Source organism: Oncorhynchus mykiss, chromosome 30, assembly GCF_057628025.1.
Source record: "Oncorhynchus mykiss isolate SJ-2025 chromosome 30, ASM5762802v1, whole genome shotgun sequence".
Classification (NCBI taxonomy): Eukaryota; Metazoa; Chordata; class Actinopteri; order Salmoniformes; family Salmonidae; genus Oncorhynchus; species Oncorhynchus mykiss.
The window spans coordinates 11,659,218-11,680,908 of NC_143051.1; the positions used below are offsets into that span (position 1 = coordinate 11,659,218).

General features: G+C 43.1%; 1 protein-coding gene across 4 annotated transcripts in view; it reads left to right on the plus strand.

Annotated features, from left to right (window-relative positions):
- Nucleotides 1–864: 864 nt before the first annotated feature.
- LOC110487934 (Y+L amino acid transporter 2) overlaps nucleotides 865–21,691 on the plus strand; it is a 29,162-nt gene continuing 8,335 nt past the window's right edge. Inside the window, exons 1-8 of one of the 4 annotated variants that reach the window (XM_021559853.3) lie at nucleotides 867–993; nucleotides 7,985–8,097; nucleotides 14,336–14,673; nucleotides 14,828–14,970; nucleotides 17,021–17,146; nucleotides 20,226–20,370; nucleotides 20,653–20,776; nucleotides 21,318–21,518. In XM_021559853.3, coding sequence (XP_021415528.1) covers nucleotides 14,366–14,673; nucleotides 14,828–14,970; nucleotides 17,021–17,146; nucleotides 20,226–20,370; nucleotides 20,653–20,776; nucleotides 21,318–21,518 — 1,047 coding nt within the window. In that variant the 5' untranslated portion in view covers nucleotides 867–993; nucleotides 7,985–8,097; nucleotides 14,336–14,365. Of the gene's footprint in view, nucleotides 994–7,984; nucleotides 8,098–14,219; nucleotides 14,674–14,827; nucleotides 14,971–17,020; nucleotides 17,147–20,225; nucleotides 20,371–20,652; nucleotides 20,777–21,317; nucleotides 21,519–21,691 lie in introns of all 4 variants that reach the window. The other 3 variants (XM_021559852.3, XM_021559851.3, XM_021559850.3) reach the window with 3 other exon arrangements.

Sequence of the window (21,691 nt, forward strand, 5' to 3'; positions counted from 1 at the left end):
TTTAGGGGAACTGAAGTAGATGCACTTCACAGTTCACACACTCTGGTCTCACACCTCATCATCACCCAGTGAGATTGTGAACTAAACTTTTGAAATGGCAATTTTCAGGAGTGTTCACAGGCACACAGGTTTCCCCTTCTCACAGAAAAGGGAATCAATGAGCTAAGGTTCCCTTGTTAGATGGTTGAATATATGGGGAATTCTGGGAATTCTGCTCGCGTTGACATCAGCAAACTGCTCGTCCACACAACGCCCTACACGTGTCTGTGGTTGTGAGGCCGGTTGGACGTACTGCCAAATTCTCTAAAATGATGTTAGAGGCGGCTTATGGTAGAGAAATTAACAAACAATTATCTGGCAACAGCTCTGGTGGACATTGCTGCAGTCAAGCATGAACATTTCATGCTCCCTCAAAACTTGAGCCATCTGTGGCCTTGTGTTGTGTGACAAAACTGCACATTTTAAAGTGGCCTTTTATTGTCCCCAGCACAAAGTGCACCTTTGTAATGATCATGCAGTTTAATCAGCTTCTTGATATTCTTGCTATGCCGCATATGTAAGATGGATTATGTTGGCAAAGGAGAAATGCTCACTAACAGGGATGTAAACAAATTTGTGCACAAAATTTGAGAGAAATAAGCTTTTTGTGTGTATGGAAAATTTCTGAAATCTTTTATTTCAGCTCATGAAACATGGACCAACACTTTACATGTTGCGTTTATATTTTTGTTCAGTGTAGTTAAAGCATTTCATCCTAACTAAACTCAACAACTGACTTCAACCTGACTTTAGATAGGAGGAGGATGAAGCATCTATTTTCATCACAGGGTATCGCATTAATAAAATACAAATAAAATCACCTCCTCCTCCAAGTGAAGGAGGAGCGGGGAAAAGTAAGTGATGACGAAGAGTCAGCCAGCAACGATAATCAAACATCCAGCATTGAGTAAGCTTGCACATGGTGTTTCAGTCTCATTGAAAGAAGTTCTCAAGGTAAGGCTTTATATCTAAGTATTTTGAGAGAAAATTTGATTTTTGCTTCTTACCTACATTTTTATTAACTTTCAGATGTTTGACTAGTCAGTTGTTTAGCTCAACTTGCTAGCTAGCGAAACGTTTCTGGGTTGAACTGCCACGCACATGCGGCAGTTCAGCATCATCAGCATGTGTCGTGGTTGGACAGGGTCCAAACGTGGTTAGTTTCATCTAACTAGCTACTATCTGGTACTTTATGGTATTTACTCGAACTACCTGGAAAATGTTTATCATTTGTACGTTTTTGAGAGCTCCCTAGCTGCAAGTATTATTACATTTAGATAGCTGCCGAAAAAACGATAGCGTTGCTAGCTTTAGCTACTGTAACTAGCTAGCTAACTTTTGCCGTGACTACTAACGTTAGCGAAACAATACAGTTTACAGCAAATTATTTAGCTAGTTTCAGCTCAACGGACTGGAGTCTGTGTGGCTAAATAAAGCATCAAACAAAACAAAAAACGGCTGGCTAAGTTATGCTTGTCAATTTTTACGCATGCCAGCTTGTGCGACTCTGTCCACGTTTTGTTGTTTGACTGCCTAGTATGGTACTTTAGGGACGTGGGCGAAATGTTTTGCACTTTGGACCGATGATGTGGGCAAAAAAACAAAGTATATTCGTTTCCCTTGAAACGTAGGTCTTGCTTATAGGCAGCCGATAGTTCCGATCCATCCACATGGCTTGATTGACGGACTAAAATCCACTCCATGGCGAGTTTAGTCCACTAAGGCTTGATGTGCATTTCCGACTAATGCACTCGTGTCACCCGTGGACCGGCTCGTACATAAAGTATCCTCCATTCAGACTGCAAAGGCAATTTCCCTCCTTAACTAAATATAATTGTGTGGAAAATATGCGTAATTTTAAATAATTAAACACAATTTTCCACCACCGTTTTCGTACTTTCGGACAATTTAGGATGTTACACACCGCGTTAAGACATTGGGGGGGGGGGGTCCCAACATCCAAAATTGTCAAAAAAAAATAGGCAAACTGTGGTGGAGAATTGTTTCATAAAGAATGTAGCCTGCGCACGTGTTCCCAGTTTATCTATCCAGAACATACGGTCAGTGATATCTGACTTTCAAGCAAGTAAAATTACTTCATGTGATTATGCTGTACTACACAATTAATTGGTATCCTATATACAGCTTGAAACTAATGCTACCCCCTCAAAAAATCGTGTTACTGTTCCTTTACAAGCCAGAATGTTTAATTGCATTACCTTTAAACTTACTCTACCTGTTGTCCTTGTGGAAAACCTGATCTCAGAGCAGTTCCTATTATTCTGTACCAGGGTTTCCTTTATAAACATGTGGCACTGGACATTTGACTGGCAGCATTTAATTTATCTGACATTGGAGAAATGTACCGGACCCATATGCATCAGCAAAGTCTCCTCAGAGGAGGAAGGGCAGGACCATCCTCAGTGAATTTCATTAAAAAAATTGTGAAACATTTTAACGTTTTTTTTAATTAAAACTATACCAAATATTAATGTCACCAAAGAATTGATTAAAACACACAATTTTGCAATGGTCTACAGTAGCCTCCGCAGCAGTCTGTAGGGAAGCACAGAATACAGCTAGTTTCTGTCCTCCTGTATTTGGCATTTGCAGTACGTGCTGCCTTTCCTTAGGCAATGCACAATTATTATTTTTTTGAGGCTAGGGGAAGCTAATGATCCTCTGTGACCAAATCATGCTTTTTTTTTAATTACATGCTGCCAGTCTAATGTCCAGTGCCACATTTTCATAAAGGAAACCCTGGTACAGAATAATAGGAACTGCTTGATGCGTCAGTGCAAGATGCGTCACTACAGTTGATGGTTCAAAACACGGGTGTATCGCATCCAGCCGTGATTGGGAGTCCCATAGGGCGGTGCACAATTGGCCCAGCGTCGTCCGGGTTAGGCCGTCATTGTAAATAATAATTTGTTCTTAACTGACTTGCCTAGTTAAATAAATAAAAAAACATTCTGTATAGACAAAAGTAGGCTGAACTAAATTACCATAACACTCACTTCTGTCATCATGAATAGCTTTGAGAGGCTAGTCAAGGATCATGTCACCCTAGACTCACTTCAGTTTGCATACTGCCCAAACAGGTCCACAGATGATGCAATCGCCATTACACTGCATACTGCCTTATCCCATCTGTACAAAAAAAAAAACAATGTAAGAATGCTGACAGCTCAGCATGCCACACCATTGTACTCTCCAAGCCCATCATCAAACTGGAGGCCCTGGGTCTCAACCCCGCCCTGTGCAACTGGGTCCTGGACTCTGACGGGCCGCCCCCAGAAAGTTTACCTTGTTGAGAAAGAAATGGTCCAAACAGACTCTGGGACAGTTGTGAAACGATGCATCCACAATTCATACAACCAGCAGGCCTAGGTTACATAAAAAATAGTTATTCCCCATGCAACAGATCAGAACAGTTAGCTTAAAATGTTGATAGCCTACTGCCTTAATAATGTTAAGAAATTGTTTATGTGCGAATATGCATTTGGCTGCAGAAATACACTGCTCAAAAAAAATAAAGGGAACACTTAAACAACACAATGTAATTCCAAGTCAATCACACTTCTGTGAAATCAAACTGTCCACTTAGGAAGCAACACTGATTGACAATAAATTTCACATGCTGTTGTGCAAATGGAATAGACAACAGGTGGAAATTATAGGCATTTAGCAAGACACCCCCAATAAAGGAGTGGTTCTGCAGGTGGTGACCACAGACCACTTCTCAGCTTCTATGCTTCCTGGCTGATGTTTTGGTCACTTTTGAATGCTGGCGGTGCTTTCACTCTAGTGGTAGCATGAGACGGAGTCTACAACCCACACAAGTGGCTCAGGTAGTGCAACTCATCCAGGATGGCACATCAATGCGAGCTGTGGCAAGAAGGTTTGCTGTGTCTGTCAGCGTAGTGTCCAGAGCATGGAGGCACTACCAGGAGACAGGCCAGTACATCAGGAGATGCGGAGGAGGCCGTAGGAGGGCAACAACCCAGCAGCAGGACCGCTACCTCTGCCTTTGTGCAAGGAGGAGCAGGAGGAGCACTGCCAGAGCCCTGCAAAATGACCTCCAGCAGGCCACAAATGTGCATGTGTCTGCTCAAACGGTCAGAAACAGACTCCATGAGGGTGGTATGAGGGCCCGACATCCACAGGTGGGGGTTGTGCTTACAGCCCAACAACGTGCAGGATGTTTGGCATTTGCCAGAGAACACCAAGATCGGCAAATTCGCCACTGGCACCCTGTGCTCTTCACAGATGAAAGCAGGTTCACAATGAGCACGTGACAGTCTGGAGACGCCGTGGAGAAGCAGTCAGGGCCTCAGACTGGGGGAAGGTTCACCTTCCAACAGGACAATGACCCTAAGCACACAGCCAAGACAATGCAGGAGTGGCTTCGGGACACGTCTCTGAATGTCCTTGAGTGTCCCAGCCAGAGCCTGGACTTGAACCCAATCGAACATCTCTGGAGACCTGAAAATAGCTGTGCGGCGACGCTCTCCATCCAACCTGACAGAGCTTGAGAGGATCTGCAGAGAAGAAGGGGAGAAACTCCCCAAATACAGGTGTGCCAAGCTTGTAGCGTCACACCCAAAAGGACTCGAGGCTGTATTCGCTGCCAAAGGTGCTTCAACAAAGTAAAGGGTCTGCAGTTTTGTAACTGTGATATTTACGTTTTGTGTTTTGAATAAATTGGCAACAATTTCTAACACGGAACCCAAACCGGCTGCGTGCGTGTGCCATCGTGCATATGTGTTTTGACCCCCTACACCATACGCAGGTTAAAATATCAAAACAAACTCTGAACCAATGACATTAATTTGGGGACAGGTCGAAAAGCATTAAACATTTATGGCAATTTAGCTAGTTAGCTTGCTGTTGCTAGCTAATTTGTCCTGGGATATAAACTCGATTAATCGGAATGGCCGTTTTTAATTAGGGCCGATTTTCAAGTTTTCATAACAATCGGAAATCGGTATTTTTGGACACCGATTTTGCCTTTTTTTCTATTTTAATATTTTTTTACACCTTTTTATTTAACTAGGCAAGTCAGTTAAGAACACATTCTTATTTTCAATGATGGCCTAGGAACGGTGGGTTAACTGCCTCGTTCAGGGGCAGAACGACAGATTTTCACCTGGTCAGTTCGGGGGATATAATCTTGCAACCTTACAGTTAACTAGTCCTTGTGCACTCCACAAGGAGACTGCCTGTTACGCGAATGCAGTAAGCCAAGGTAAGTTGCTAGCTAGCGTTAAACTTATCTTATAAAAACAATCAATCATAATCACTAGTTAACTACACATGGTTGATATTACTAGATATTATCTAGCGTGTCCTGCGTTGCATGTAATCTAACTGAGCATACAAGTATCTGACTGAGTGGTGGTAGGCAGAAGCAGGCGCGTAAACATTAATTCAAACAGCACTTTCGTGCATTTTGCCAGCAGCTCTTCGTTGTGCATCAAGCATTGCGCTGTTTATGATTTCAAGCCTATCAACTCCCGAGATTAGGTTGGTGTAACCGATGTGAAATGGCTAGCTAGTTAGCGCGTGCTAATAGCATTTCAAACGTCACTCGCTCTGAGCCTGTGGTTGTTTCCCTTGCTCTGCATGGGTAACGCTGCTTCGAGGGTGACTGTTGTCATTGTGTTCCTGGTTCGAGCCCAGGGAGGAGCGAGGAGAGGGACGGAAGCTATACTGTTACACTGGCAATACTAAAGTGCCTATGAGAACATCCAATAGTCAAAGGTTAATGAAATACAAATGGTATAGAGGGAAATAGTCCTATAACTACAACCTAAAACTTCTTACCTGGGAATATTGAAGACTCATGTTTAAAGGAACCACCAGCTTTCATATGTTCTGAACAAGGAACTGAAACGTTAGCTTTCTTACATGGCACTTTTACTTTCTTCTCCAACACTTTGTTTTTGCATTATTTAAACCAAATTGAACATGTTTCATCATTATTTATTTGAGGCGAAATTGATTTAATTGATATTAAGTTAAAGTGTTCATTCAGTATTGTTGTAATTGTCGTTATTATAAATAAATAACAATCGTACGATTAATCGGTATCGGCTTTTTTGGTCCTCCATTAATCGGTATCGGCGCTGAAAAATCCTAATCGGTCGACCTCTAATATAAACACTAGGTTGTTATTTTACCTGAAATGCACGAGGTTCTCCGACAATTAATCCGCACATAAAAATGGTCAACCGACTCATTTCTAGTCATCTCTCCTCCTTCCAGGCCTTTTCATCGTTTAACTTATATGGCGATTGGCATCTAAACTTTCATAGTATTACCACGACAACCGGCAATAGTTCGTCTTTCAATCACCCACGTGGGTATAACCAATGAGGAGATGGGAGAGGCAGGACTTGCAGCGTGATCTGTGTCAGAAATAGGAGTGACTTCTATTTTAGCCTTTGGCAACACAGACGCTCGTTGGCACGCGCAATAATTGAATAACAGACTCCTAAATGTATTTTGCGACGCGAGCAGTGTAGTCGGGTTATAAACCTGTTGTTGCCTCTTCATTATGGGGGTATTGTGTGTAGAATATACAATTTTCATGGCATGGTTGGTTCAAAAGCTATTGACGAGAGTTTTATATTGGACTAACTTGACTTTGGTACTGAACCAAAAGTCTGGTAAACATTACTCTCCTCTGGATTTTTAAGGACAAAGCCCAAAGACGACAGGTAGAGCAAGTTTAAATATCATTTTATTAAACATTCTGACCTAGTTTTAGGCTTTATTTACCCGTTTTAATTGTATATTAAAGCCAGATTAATGAAACTATTGCATCCCTTGCTACAAGCTGATGTTGACACAGGCGTGGAAAAGCAATTCCCACATGGCCTTCCTTGTGCTGTGGCACTACTGATATATATTCTTGTTGAATCAGTGAGTAGTCTATGCTAGGAGTCATTCCTAGAACCCATATGCATGCCATAGCCTAATGTTGTACTGCCAGGCATTCTGAATACTTTTTTAATTGAAGGCAGTGTATTTCAGAGCATAAAGGCAGACCATCAGACCAGATGCTGTTGGAATCTAATAGGCATGTCTGCATGACTGGCGTCCCTCTGATTTCATATTAATGGAGATGAGAGAGGAACTAGTAAAGGAGAAGAGGAAGCATCTTCCTGAGAGGCTGTTTGTGTTCGTAACGCCTGAGGCATTAAACACACAGGCTTTACAAACAGAGGTATTATAAAGACACACAAACGGTGGTATTGCAAACCCAAATGGAGAAAGGCATTAAACACTCAGTTATTATAAATATATACACACACACACGGAGGCATTACAAACACACACGCAACATGACCATTATGTTTGTTTGATAAGGGATTTCCTTGATAAGGGTAGCCTGGTCCCATAGTTGTTTGTGCTGGAGTAGACTGCAACCATAGGAGTCCATGTGACGTCCTACAATAAATTAAGCTTCTCTGTTCTTTGCTCAAGAACAGAGCTAAACGGAGACCGACGATGTTCTGGAGCAGGTAAATGTTTCCCCCCCTTGCAGTTTTGGAGGCCTTGCTCGGCTGTGTAGAATGTCCTAACTTGATGACATGGTTGATAAATGCAAAGCACATTTTCAGTGAAATCGAGCTTGTCTAAACTGTGAGTGTTTTAGGCCAGACATTTAGGGAAAGTTCGACGAGAACAAATTTATTTTTCCTTGGATAAAAAACAAATGAGGCTATATCCTGCAGGTGCATGTTCACGCTATAGTGCGTCATTACTGCATTCTAATAACCATCTATCTACCTTGAAATGCAACATGTTCCACAGTCACGTTGATATTCTAGTCGGTAAACAAACCAAACGCAGCCGTGGGAAATCCTCCCATAGCAATACCAGGTATTTGAACTAAGATTAAAATAAAAATTCACGCCTTGTTCTTTCTTTGCTCCAGAGGTCGAGTAAAGAACAGCAACTTGAATCTCAGGCGAGTTGAGCTGGGCCTCTCCTCTACGTCATTTTATTTACACTTCAGAGAGCGGAGAAGAAGAGATTAGAATCAGTGAGGTGAGTGTTCCAATAGAATGCAGAACAAGGCTTTTGCTGAGGCACCCACTACTTTGTTCCACTAGAATGCAGAACAAGGCTTTTGCTGAGGCACCCACTACTTTGTTCCAATAGAATGCAGAACAAGGCTTTTGCTAAGGCACCCACTACTTTGTTCCAATAGAATGCAGAACAAGGCTTTTGCTAAGACACCCACTACTTTGTTCCAATAGAATGCAGAACAAGGCTTTTGCTAAGACACCCACTACTTTGTTCCAATAGAATGCAGAACAAGGCTTTTGCTAAGACACCCACTACTTTGTTCCACTAGAATGCAGAACAAGGCTTTTGCTAAGGCACCCACTACTTAGTTCCACTAGCCAGGCACAATGCCTGTTAGTGGGAAAACAGACCGTGCTGTAACGTTCACCAGCACTACTCTACTGTAACTGCTGGTTCTAAGGTCTAAAGAAAAGAGCGATATGCCAAAGCTGATCTGGTCTTTTTTTATATTCAGAACCACATTCCTATAAAGCTTTGAGGATCTAATGTTAAATACTGTTGAAGTTAATATGGCTACAGGTTCATCTGCCTCACCTGAAAGCCCATTCTGGTGGGAAGCTGCTATAGACCACCAGGTGCTAACAGTCAGTATCTGGATAACATGTGACATGCTTGATAACGTATGTGATATCAACAGAGGTATATTTTCTGGGTGATTTTAAATATTGACTGACTTTCATCAGGCTGCTCACTCAAGAGCTTCAAACTAAGTAGTGCCTGCATCCTGGTTCAGGTTCAGTCAACCTACTTCTGCCAGGGTAGTTACAAACAGCACAGGAATGAAATCATCTTGTATTGGACACATCTTTACTCTTGCTTCAGAAATTAACTTGGTTTTGTAGCCATATGTAGGAAAACCAAAGTTCCAAAGGCTGGGCCTAATATAGTGCATAAGAGGACAGGCTGGGCCTAATATAGTGCATAAGAGGACAGGCTGTGCCTAATATAGTGCATAAGAGGTCATACAATACATTTAGTAGTGATTCCCATGTTGATGCAAAGAATATTTGTTAGTATGTAATGAGAAGCAACCAGGCGCTGCACTTGACGCAGTTTATGAGATTGCTTATCCGAGTTACTAATAAGCACGAACCCATTAAGAAAATAACTGTAAAAACTGTTCAATCCCTGCGGATTGAAGAGGAATTGAAAAATGTTATTGTTGAGAGGGATGAGGCTAAAGGTCTGGCTGCAAGACCGTTGGGGAAAAAGTACTGCAAATTGAGAAGTCATGTGACTAAACTGACTTAAAAATAAGAAATTACACTGAAACGAAGAGAAATTATATTCAAACGCTTTGATGCACCGTAAATGACATTTTGGGGAAAAAGGAAAACTCCATTGACTGATGGCTTGTTCACCACAAAACCCACTGATATTGACAACTACTTTTAATTATTTTTTTAATTGGCAAGATTAGTGAACTTGGGCATGACATGCCAGCAACAAACGCTGACACTACACATCCAAGTATATGTGACTAAATTATGAAGGACAATCAAGCCACTGGGGTCTGACAACTTGGATGGAAAGTTACTGAGGATAATAGCAGACGATGTTACCACTCCTATTTGCCATATCTTCAATTTTAAGCCTACTAGAAAGTGTGTGCCTCGGGCCTGGAGGGAAGCAAACCTTATTCCCCTACCTAAGAATAGTAAAGCCCCTTTACTGGCTCAAATAGCCGACCAATCAGCATGTTACCAACCCTTAGTAGACTTTGGGGAAAAATGGTGTTTGACCAGATACAATGCTATTTTATAGTAAACAAATTGACCACAGACCTTCAGCACATTTATAGGGAAGGACATTCAACAAGCACAGCACTTACACAATTGACTGATTGGCAGGTCCTACAGGCCCCCCGGGTGAAATTTATGAAAAAGATTGTGTATGGGGGCTGTTTTGTTGGACTCCAGTGCGGCGTTTGACATTATTGATCATAGTCTGCTGCTGGAAAAACTTGTTATGGCTTTATATTGTGGATAAATAGTTACCTGTCTAACAGAACACAGAGGGTGTTCTTTAATGGAAGCCTCTCCAACATAATCCAGGTTGAATCAGGAATTCCCCAGGGCAGCTGTCTAGGCCCCTTACTTTTTTCAATCTTTACTAATGACATGCCACTGGCCTAGAGTAAAACCAGTGTGTCTATGTATGCGGTTGACACAACACCACATTACACGTCAGCTACTACAGCGAGTGAAATGACTGCAACACTTAAGAGCTGCAGTTAGTTTCAGAATGGGTGGCAAGGAATACATTCGTCCTAAATATTTCAAAAACTAAAAGCATTGTATTTGGGACAATTCATTAAACCCTAAACCTCAACTAAATCCTTGTAATAAATAATGTGGAAATTGAGCAAGTTGAGATGACTAAACTACTTGGAGTAACCCTGGATTGTAAACGGTCATGGTCAAAATCCTATTGATACAAAAGTAGCTAAGTTGTGGACAAGTCTGTCCATAATAAAGCGTTACTCTGCCTTCTTAACAACACTATCAACAAGGCAGGTCCTACAGGCCCTAGTTTCTACCTTCTTAACAACACTATCAACAAGGCAGGTCCTACAGGCCCTAGTTTCTACCTTCTTAACAACACTATCAACAAGGCAGGTCCTACAGGCCCTAGTTTTGTCACACCTGGACTACAGTTCAGTCATGTGGTCAGGTGCCACAAAGAGAGACTTAGGAAAATTGCAGTTGCCTCAAAAGGGCAGAACACAAATAATATGCATGTCAATCTCTCCAGGCTCAAAGTGGAGGAGAGATTGACTTCATCACTAGTTGTATTTGTGAGAGGTATTGACATGTTGAATGCACAGAGTTAGTCTGTTTTTGAACTATTGGCACATCGCTCAGACACGCATTCATGCCCCGCCCCACAACACCTGCCACCAGAGATCTCTTCATAGTCCCCAGGTCCAGAACAGACTACGGGAGGAGCACAGTACTACGTAGTCATGACTACATGCAACTCTATTCCATATCAAGTAGCTCATGCAAGCAGTAGAATTAGGTTAAATATGCACCGTACAGCAGGGACTGTGACACAACACAAACAGGCACAGACAGATGCATACAAACACAATATAATACGCACTATACACACACATACATGGATTTTGTTGTAGTAGAGTCCTGAGGTCACACACTTAATGTGTTGTGAACGTATTGTAATATCTTAAATTGTATAACTGCCTTCATTTTGCTGGACCCCAGGAAAAGTAGCCGCTACCTTGGCTAATGGGGATCCATAATACACACAAAGACCCAGAAATGCATAATGATTGAACTCCTCCTCTGCTGCTGCTTGTGGTGCAGACCGACTGTAGACTTCATACATGTTATCTGTAGAGTTGCAAAGGGTCGGACATTTTCCATGGGAAGTTTAAACCCCAAAACTTTTTTGATGAATTTGAGCAAATATTAACTTTTTTTTTGTGGGATACACACAAGCCAATTCTAGATCTTTTGGTGTATTTTGGTTAAACTATCCCCAATTTAATGGAATTGCAACCCTTTGCATGCACAGTGCATTCTTCCATCACATGTACAGCTGATTCACAAGATCTTACCCACTAAATGAGATGCTATTGAGCCCACACTACTACACTGTCTGAGCCAAGGACTACATGCTTTCTGGTAAGTTACTGGGTGGGGTGAATATATTTTATGACATACGTTATGTTTTTTTGTTAACTAGTAAATAGTATCCTACCACAGTGGGTTTAAATCACTTAACTTGTTAACAAGTTATGCTAGTTTGTTTTTGCTGTCACCTGTTTCCATACATGTTTCATTTTAAAACATTTCTTACAAATATGTTTAATCTAACTGCTTAACTATTTACAGTTGAAGTCGGAAGTTAACATACAATTTAGCCAACTATATTTAAACCCAGTTTTTCAAAATTCCTGACATTTAATCCTAGTTAAAATTCCCTGTCTTAGGTCAGTTAGGATCACCACTTTATTTTAAGAATGTGAAATGTCAGAATAATGGTAGAGAGAATGATGTATTTTCAACTGTCAACTGTGTTTATTTTCATCAAATTTAACATGTGTAACAACCTGAGACAAACTGAACAGGTTCCACAGACATTTGAATAACATAAATTGAATGTGTCCCTGAACAAAATCGAAATTAACAGTCAGTATCTGGTGTGGCCACCAGCTGCATTAAGTACTCCAGTACATCTCCTCCTCATGGACTGCACCAGATTTGCCAGTTATTGCTGTGAGATGTTACCCCACTCTTCCACCAAGGCACCTGCAAGTTCCCAGACATTTCTGGGGGGAATGGCCCTAGCCCTCACCCTCCGATCCAACAGGTCCCAGACGTGCTCAATGGGAATGAGATCTGGGCTCTTCGCTGGCCATGGCAGAACACTGACATTCCTGTCTTGCAGGAAATCACGCACAGAACGAGCAGTATGGCTGGTGGCATTGTCATGCTGGAGGGTCATGTCAGGCTGAGCCTGCAGGAAGGGTACAACATGAGGGTGGAGGATGCCTTCCCTGTAACACACAGCATTGAGATTGCCTGCAATGACAACAAGCTCAGTCCGATGATGCTGTGACACACCGCCCCAGACCATGATGGACCCTCCACCTCCAAATCGATCCCGCTCCAGAGTACAGGCCTCGGTGTAACGCTCAATTCTTTGGTGATAAATGCGAATCCGACCATCACCGCTGGCGAGACAAAACTGTGACTTGTCAGTGATGAGCACTTGTCAGTCCTGTCTGGTCCTGCGACAGTGGGTTTCTTCCCATAGGTGACGTTGTTGCCGGTGATGTCTGGTGAGGACCTGCCTTACAACACGCCTACAAGCCATCAGTCCAGCCTCTGTCAGCAATAGGCTGAGAGTGAGCACTGATGGAGGGATTGTGCGTTCCTGGTGTAACTCGGGAAGTTCTTGCCATCCTGTCCCATGGGTGTGATGTTCGGATTTATCGATCCTGTGCAGGTGTTACACGTGGTCTGCCACTGCGAGGACGATCAGCTGTCCGTCCTGTCTTAGGTGTCTCACAGTACAGACATTGCAATTTATTCCCCTGGCCACATCTGCAGTCCTCATGCCTCCTTGCAGCATGCCTAAGGCACGTTCACGCAGATGAACAGGGACCTTGGGTATCTTTCTTTGAGTATTTTTCAGAGTCAGTAGAAAGGCCTCTTTGGTGTCCTAAGTTTTCATAACTGACCTTAATTGCCTACTGTACACTGTTATTGTCCTAACGACCGTTCCACAGGTGCATGTTCATTAATTATGGTTCATTGAACACGCATGGGAAACAGTGTTTAAACCCTTTACAATGAAGATCTGTGAAGTTATTTGGATTTTTACGAGTTGTCTTTGAAAGACAGGGTCCTGAAAAAGGGATGTTTTTTTTTTGCTGAGTTTAAATCCAATGCAAAAAACATCTACATTTTAAATTGTATTAATTTGCATATATTTCCGTTAATTCCCACAAAGTTTCCACCTCTGAATATTCCCCCAAAATATGCAACCCTAGTTATCTGCGATATCTACAGCAGCCCTCATCCTCCACATACAACACCCGTTCTGCCAGTCACATTCTGTTAAAGGTCCCCAAAGCACACACATCCCTGGGTCGCTCCTCTTTTCAGTTCGCTGCAGCTAGCGACTGGAACGAGCTGCAACAAACACTCTTACTGACAGTTGAGGCTGCTTTGTGTGATGTATGGTTGTCTCTACCTTCTTGCCTTTGTGCTGTTGTCTGTGCCCAATGTTTGTAACATGTTTTGTGTTGCTACCATGTTGTTGTCTTAGGTCTCTCTTTATGTAGCGTTGTCTCTCTTGTCGTGATGTATGTTTTTGAATCCCCGTCCCCAGGAGGCCTTTTTGTAGGCCGTCATTGTAAATAAGAATTTGTTGTTAGCTGACTTGCCTAGTTAAATGAAATAGTTATCACCTACATAGGTTTAGCTAGGTATTCCAGTGTCTCCCTCAAATGCTGCAGTTTACTTAATACAAAGCCTAACAGTTTCGCATTGCATGTTATATTGTCTTGCCTCCTGCGCTAACATTTTACTGTCTTAATTTCCCTACAGCCTTGTTGTGTCCAGCTGATTTTAAAGACAACATGATGACCATCCGTTGAGAGCGATAGACATCGTGGCCTTGCTTGGTGACGTGCTGCTCCCTCTGTCCTTGTCCCTGTCTCCAGCCCTGCCTCCATCCAACCCGAACCGTCACCATGGGGATTAAGAAAGACGCCGACACCTTGTCGACTGGCTCCATGCGTTTGAAGCAGGAGATCTCCCTGCTCCACGGGGTCTGCCTTATCGTGGGCAACATGATCGGCTCGGGCATCTTCGTGTCTCCCAAAGGGGTTCTCCTCTACACAGGCTCCTTCGGCCTGTCCCTGGTGGTGTGGGCCATCGGCGGGGTCTTCTCCGTGTTCGGGGCTCTGTGCTACGCCGAGCTGGGAACCACCATCCACAAGTCTGGGGCCAGTTACGCATATATCCTGGAGTCCTTTGGAGGCTTTCTGGCTTTTATTAGGTCAGGTTCCCCCTTATTCCACTTTTTTATATAGGTTTCTCTCGTTGAGATAATCTATTACATGGAAAGTGATTTGAGCAACTATAAGTTCTATACAAATCCTTTATTTTAGTTTATGCTCCAATTTGAATTAGTTCTTGTTTTTAATTACCAGGCTGTGGACGTCCCTGATGATCGTGGAGCCAGCCTGCCAGGCTGTCATAGCCCTCACCTTCTCTAACTACCTGGTGCAGCCCTTCTACCCCACCTGCACAGCCCCCTACGATGCCGTGAGACTCATAGCAGCAGCCATCATCGGTAAGATGAGCTGAGCTCACTACTTTTCTTCCCTCTGCCTGTTTTGAAATACGGAGATACTACCTGAACTTGTCCAATAAGAACACAGATTTACGTTCTCTGTTGCAAAATGTTTTTCTACTTCGTGCTACTGAACTCAACCCCAGAAGTTTGATATCACTACTCTGTTTATTTTGATGTCTGTCCTCCTAAGGCTTACATGCCTTGCAGGTGCCCCTGTGAAGTGCACCTGTGTGTTTACTTAGTAGTTGCTTTCATATCCTGCGTCATCTCTATGGTTGAAAGGGGGGATATAAATGTGTTTGTGTTCAGTTGGAGCCCCTCAAGGCACGATATGAGTTTGTCTGACAAACATGGAGAAAGCCCAGAGAAGGTATTCTGTTGAGTCAGACAGATGGAACAGAACAAACTAAAGCAGCCTGGCGTTTAGTTGAATCCCCTCAGGAATTCGGACATATTGTCAGTTCTCTTTCTCTCTATGGGCACCGGGGAGACATTCCCATTCAAACGCGTTCCTTCCTTCATCAATGATGTGTGAGTAAAAGAGACGTGATTCTCTGGTTAGTGTAAGAGGCTGAGGTCTATGCTGAGGCAACCTGACATCCTATTATAGTGAACGGAAAACCTACTTTTATGTATTTATCCTTGGCGTTTTAAGGAAATATAGTTGCTATACTAAAGGTTAGATTTAGTTTTGGTGATTTTGAGTGTATATTGTAATGGTATATGCTAGGCATTGGTGACAGGTTTCAGAGAAGGCCTGGGTATAACAGTACCCTATATGTCAAAGAATCTTGGTACATAAATGCCACAGGCCATAACAACAGCAGGATTGTCTTGTCATGGACGCATTTGGTTGTCGTGTGAAACCACTGTAGAAATTCTCCCTGAAGCATAACAACGCTGACCAGCGACATTAGGTCCTTGTTCAAACCCTTGATTCATTTTCGATGTAACTATTCACACACAACCGGTAATCTCTTGATCATAGTACACTGTAGGCCACAGGAGGCTGCTGAGGGGAGAACGGATGGAATGGTATCAAACACCATGGAAACCATAACGTATTTCATACCATTCTACCTATTACCACCAGACCGTCCTCCCCAATTAAGGTACCACCAACCTCCTGTGCTGTAAGCCGTCTTAACATGAGTAAAATACGTGTCGTAAGAACAGCCTCTCTTCACATCAAATTTGCAAATGTTCTCTTTACACTATCCTTCCATAAACCTTGGATGTGGTGTGGCCAAGGCCACATTCCTGCTTCGTGTGTGCAGGCATGCAGCTATCATCATACCACGGGGGTATTCAACTCTGACCCTACGGGGTCCGGAGCCTGCTGGTTTTCTGGTCTACCTGATGATAATTAATTACCCACACCTGGTGTCCCAGGTCTAAATCAGTCCCTGATTTTAGTGGGAAACAATGAAGTTTGAGAAACCCTAGACCAACAAAATAAGGATGGCTATTCAAAACTTAAATACAGTAAGAGGCTTCAGGCTTATTTTTCTTTCTGGCATGACCATGCAGACCCATACACCTCTCCTCTGGGACCAGGGTACATACCGGTGGACAGGAAATGGAGTCAAATCACTCTCTCTGCCTGCAGGTGCACACTGTCCTGCTGTTATTTGATGCAGATGACTTTACATGATGGAGAGCAGCCTGTCCTCCTGGACTGTAATGTTATCAACTCTCTCTGTAGTGGTGGATAGAGATGGGTTTATCAGACACTCTATCTGGAATCATTCCTAAGCCATTAGCCTTATCAGACTTGTACTCTGCTTTATTGGAAGCATTTCTAGTTCCACTATCTAGGCCGGCTTTATCAGGTCTGAATCTCTATCCATTTCTAGTTCCACTATCTAGGCCGGCTTTATCAGGTCTGAATCTCTATCCATTTCTAGTTCCACTAGCTTGGTGAGTCAGCAAGTTGTTGTACTCATGGCTAACTGATTTTTAACCAGGATTTCCAAGGTCAATTTCAGGTCTTTTCTATACCGGAGGACTCTGCTGTCAAACACACACTGATCTCTCCTCCTCCTAGGTCTCCTGACGTGTGTGAACTGTATGAAGGTGAAATGGGGGGCCATCCTCCAGGTGGTCTCTACAGTAGCTAAGGTCCTGGCTCTCATCGTCATCATCATCGCTGGGATGGTCAAGCTGGGACAAGGTATGTTCCCTGGGGATGCACCAATGTAACCATGATAATGTCCTGATGCATTGTCAAGATGGAGCTTTACTTGCTAATCGGCTATATGGGTTGTGCCATATTGCTAATCGGTTATATGGGTTGTGCCATATTGCTAATCGGTTATATGGGTTGTGCCATATTGCTAACCGGTTATATGGGTGTGGGTGTGCCATATTGCTAATCGGTTATATGGGTGTGGGTGTGCCATATGTCTAATCGGTTATATGGTAAAGAGTAAAGTAAAGAGAATAGTACCACTGGAAAATAGCTAGGCTATATAGCCCAATTCTATTTAAGTGATAATGCCGGTGTTTGGCGGATATATTGTCACTAGTGATGCACCGATATGACATTTTTGGCCGATACGATATCCGATATTTTCCTTGCCAAAAAAAAATGATACCGATAACAAGAGTTGCAAAATTCTGGGAACTTTCAATAAATAACCGATATTTAACATTTCTTGCAGCCTTTAAAACATTTTAGTACAGTTAAATAGTTAACACGGACACAGCGGTCTAAGGCACTGCATCTCAGTGCAAGGTTTGAATCCAGGCTGTATCACATCCGGCCGTTATTGGGAGTCCCATTAGGGCAAGGCACAATTGGCCCAGTGTCGTCCGGGTTTGGCCGGGATAGGCTGTAAATAAGAATTTGTTCTTAACTGACCTGCCTAGTTAAATAAAGGTTTACACACCACACTGACCAAAAATGTTCTTACTCTTTCAAATGACTGCTGGACTTGTTGACTGCTCCATCCACACAGCAGATATTGTGGGCTAGGTTAGGAATGCTGAGTTGCACGTGTAGAGCTATAATTTTCGTGGCGTCATTACATCATCTACCTACGTTATATAGGTGTGGTACCTCATCTACCTACGTTATATAGGTGTGGCACCTCATCTACCTACGTTATATAGGTGTGGCACCTCATCTACCTACGTTATATAGGTGTGGCACCTCATCTACCTACGTTATATAGGTGTGGCACCTCATCTACCTACGTTATATAGGTGTGGCACCTCATCTACCTACGTTATATAGGTGTGGCACGTCATCTACCTACGTTATATAGGTGTGGCACGTCATCTACCTACGTTATATAGGTGGCACGTCATCTACCTACGTTATATAGGTGGCACGTCAGCTTTGACACCTGTTTTGCACATCGCCGTTAAACTAGACATCGGGCCGATGCTGATGTTGGCATTTTTAGCTAATATTGGCCGATTCCGAGTTGCACGTGTAGAGCTATAATTTTCGTGGCGTCATTACATCATCTACCTACGTTATATAGGTATGCACCTCATTTACCTACGTTATATAGGTATGTAGGTCATCTACCTACATTATATAGGTATGTAGGTCATCTACCTACGTTATATAGGTATGTAGGTCATCTACCTACATTATATAGGTGTGGTACCTCATCTACCTACGTTATATAGGTGTGGTACCTCATCTACCTACGTTATATAGGTGTGGTACCTCATCTACCTACGTTATATAGGTGTGGCACCTCATCTACCTACGTTATATAGGTGTGGCACCTCATCTACCTACGTTATATAGGTGTGGCACCTCATCTACCTACGTTATATAGGTGTGGCACCTCATCTACCTACGTTATATAGGTGTGGCACCTCATCTACCTACGTTATATAGGTGTGGCACCTCATCTACCTACGTTATATAGGTGTGGCACCTCATCTACCTACGTTATATAGGTGTGGCACCTCATCTACCTACGTTATATAGGTGTGGCACCTCATCTACCTACGTTATATAGGTGTGGCACCTCATCTACCTACGTTATATAGGTGTGGCACCTCATCTACCTACGTTATATAGGTGGCACGTCAGCTTTGACACCTGTTTTGCACATCGCCGTTAAACTAGACATCGGGCCGATGCTGATGTTGGCATTTTTAGCTAATATTGGCCGATTCCGATAAGTTCACTGATATATTGTGCATCCCTAATTGTCACGGGTGTTGTTAGGCCCAAGGTGAAGTGCAGGGCTGGCGAACCGTGCCGCTATCCTCCAAACACCGGCTTTAAGGGCATTACCGTTTTCATACAACAGGTTACCATTATATTCAAATAATGATGAATTTATTAATTCTATTTCATCCTCCCATAAGACATAGTCCCGACACATCTAGGGTTGCTAACCAAGCCAGATGGTCTTTCGTTCTATTGGTTCGGTTGCCAGTTGTCTTTTTGTTCTGTATCTCTGGCCGCGACCCAGTTGTTCGTCCCATATGTTCCATGGCAACATTCTTATCTCTTGCTAACTAGCCAACTATGGCTAACTTATTCACGTCAAACAGTGCAGACAGAATAACAGTAGCTGCATTTTGTTTACGCTGTTTTCTAGTGACATTTTATCTGGATACATAACAATGAGCTAATGAGGCGAGATTTCGTCTGACATGTAAAATGTGCTCTCTCGTCAGGACACTGTTGTTCAGAGGAGCTAGCCAACAACACAGCTAACTCTTAACTTCAATCTGACGCTGGAAAGACTGCCGAACCAGCTGCACTTCATTTTGTTTGACCTTTTTTTCAATTGACATTCCTTTGTATATATCCATAAAATGATGCTGATTCATGATTTCGACTGGTTGAGAAATGGTGCCTGCCTCTCTCTCTCTCGTACCGCCCCCGACACATTCATTACTATGGGACAGTTGGTGATCGAATTTGAATATTGAAACAATGTTGGAGATACAGACAGTAAGGTTTATACAATCTCCGCTGTTAAACTAAATGTTAGTCTAAAATAAAGAGAATGTCTGGAGGGTTTTTTATAGTGAAGATCTTCCCTACCTGGGCTGATGAGACAGTGGATTGTACAGTCAGATGGAACAGAGTAAATAGGCATTTTAACGTTATAGATTGGTGGAAACTTGTGGAATAGGCACTGGTTAAAAGCCCATTCCAGCCGATCAGGATTCTATATATATACACACACACACACACACACACACACACAACAGTATACCCAATGAATGACTATAATTCACTATTACCCCCTCTCCTCTGCATACCTCAGGCCAGACACAGAACTTTGAGGATTCGTTTAAGGGTTCTAAAGTGAACCCTGGGGACATGGCCCTGGCTCTGTACGCTGCTCTCTACTCCTATTCCGGCTGGGACACACTCAACTTTATCACCGAGGAGATTAAGAACCCGGAGAGGTGAGGCAGTCCACCCCCCCCCCCCCCCCCTTCCCATGATGTTTAAAATTTTTTTTTAAAATACACAATGGAAAATGGCCCAAGTTGTTGGCTCCACCATCCCTGCACTGCAAAACCTTGTCATTCCTTGACTGATTTTGTCTGACTGTGGTGGTGGAATATAGACAAGGAGCATAAGCCCTGCCCTGCCCGTCTGGTTCCTCTCAAGGTTTCTCTCCCCACAAAGTTTGTCCTTGTTGTGTTTTATATATAGGGTTCAATTTCTTTATCGATTCCTTCCAGGAACCTCCCGTTGGCCATAGGGATCTCAATGCCCATCGTCACGGTGATCTACATCCTGACTAACGTTGCCTACTACACTGTGATGAATGCTGAAACCGTGCTGGCCAGTGAGGCTGTGGCTGTGGTGAGTTTAAGGTTATGGATGAGTTGGCAACTGCCATGTAAAGTCAATCATGATCAAGAATTATAAAAGTTTTCTCACTTCAAAGGACTGCTTGTAGATGTACACACGCACACACAATGGTTAAACCATATGCAGGTCACGAGGTAGGTCTTGACAGCATCTGTTCAGTGTAGCTAATTGACCAGCTGTTGTGTTCTCTGGTTCCTCTGAGGCTCTGTCTGTACCAGATGCACAACTCCCTAGTGGGGCTAGATGAGATGATAACCAGGTTCAGGAAGTAATCTAGTTGATGAGGTTGGCTTGAACACAGGACAATGATGCTCATGTAATTACAGAAGGCCCTGAGTAAGGGACCTTTTCAGGAGCGTTGACAGTAGCTAGCAAAGATGGGGTCAATTCCATTGCCATTCAGGAAGTAAACTGAAAAATCCCTTTTCCTATTTTCTCCATGGAAAGACAATGAATGGACTGAATTGAAATGGACTCTGGTTGTTGTATACAAACCCCAGACGAGAACCGATGCTGTGGTCTTTCTCTTCAGACGTTTGCTGATGAGATGCTGGGCTGGGCTCGGTGGCTGATCCCCCTGTCAGTGGCCATCTCCTGTTACGGAGGACTCAACTCCTCCATCATCGCTGCCTCCAGGCTGTTCTTCGTGGGCTCCAGGGAGGGTCATTTACCCAACGTCCTTTGCATGATCCACGTCAAGCGCTACACTCCCATCCCAGCACTGCTCTTCAACGTAAGTGAATGATGCCTTAAATCAGTCACGTCACACGTTGATGGATGGGTAGTGTGATGTTTCATGTAGTTTTCTAATACTTCTCTCGTGTAGATCTCAGGTTCAGGTTCTGGTTCTATCCTGCTAGTCTGAACATGTATGGACCCGGGAGCTACGGCTCCGTGACTACACAT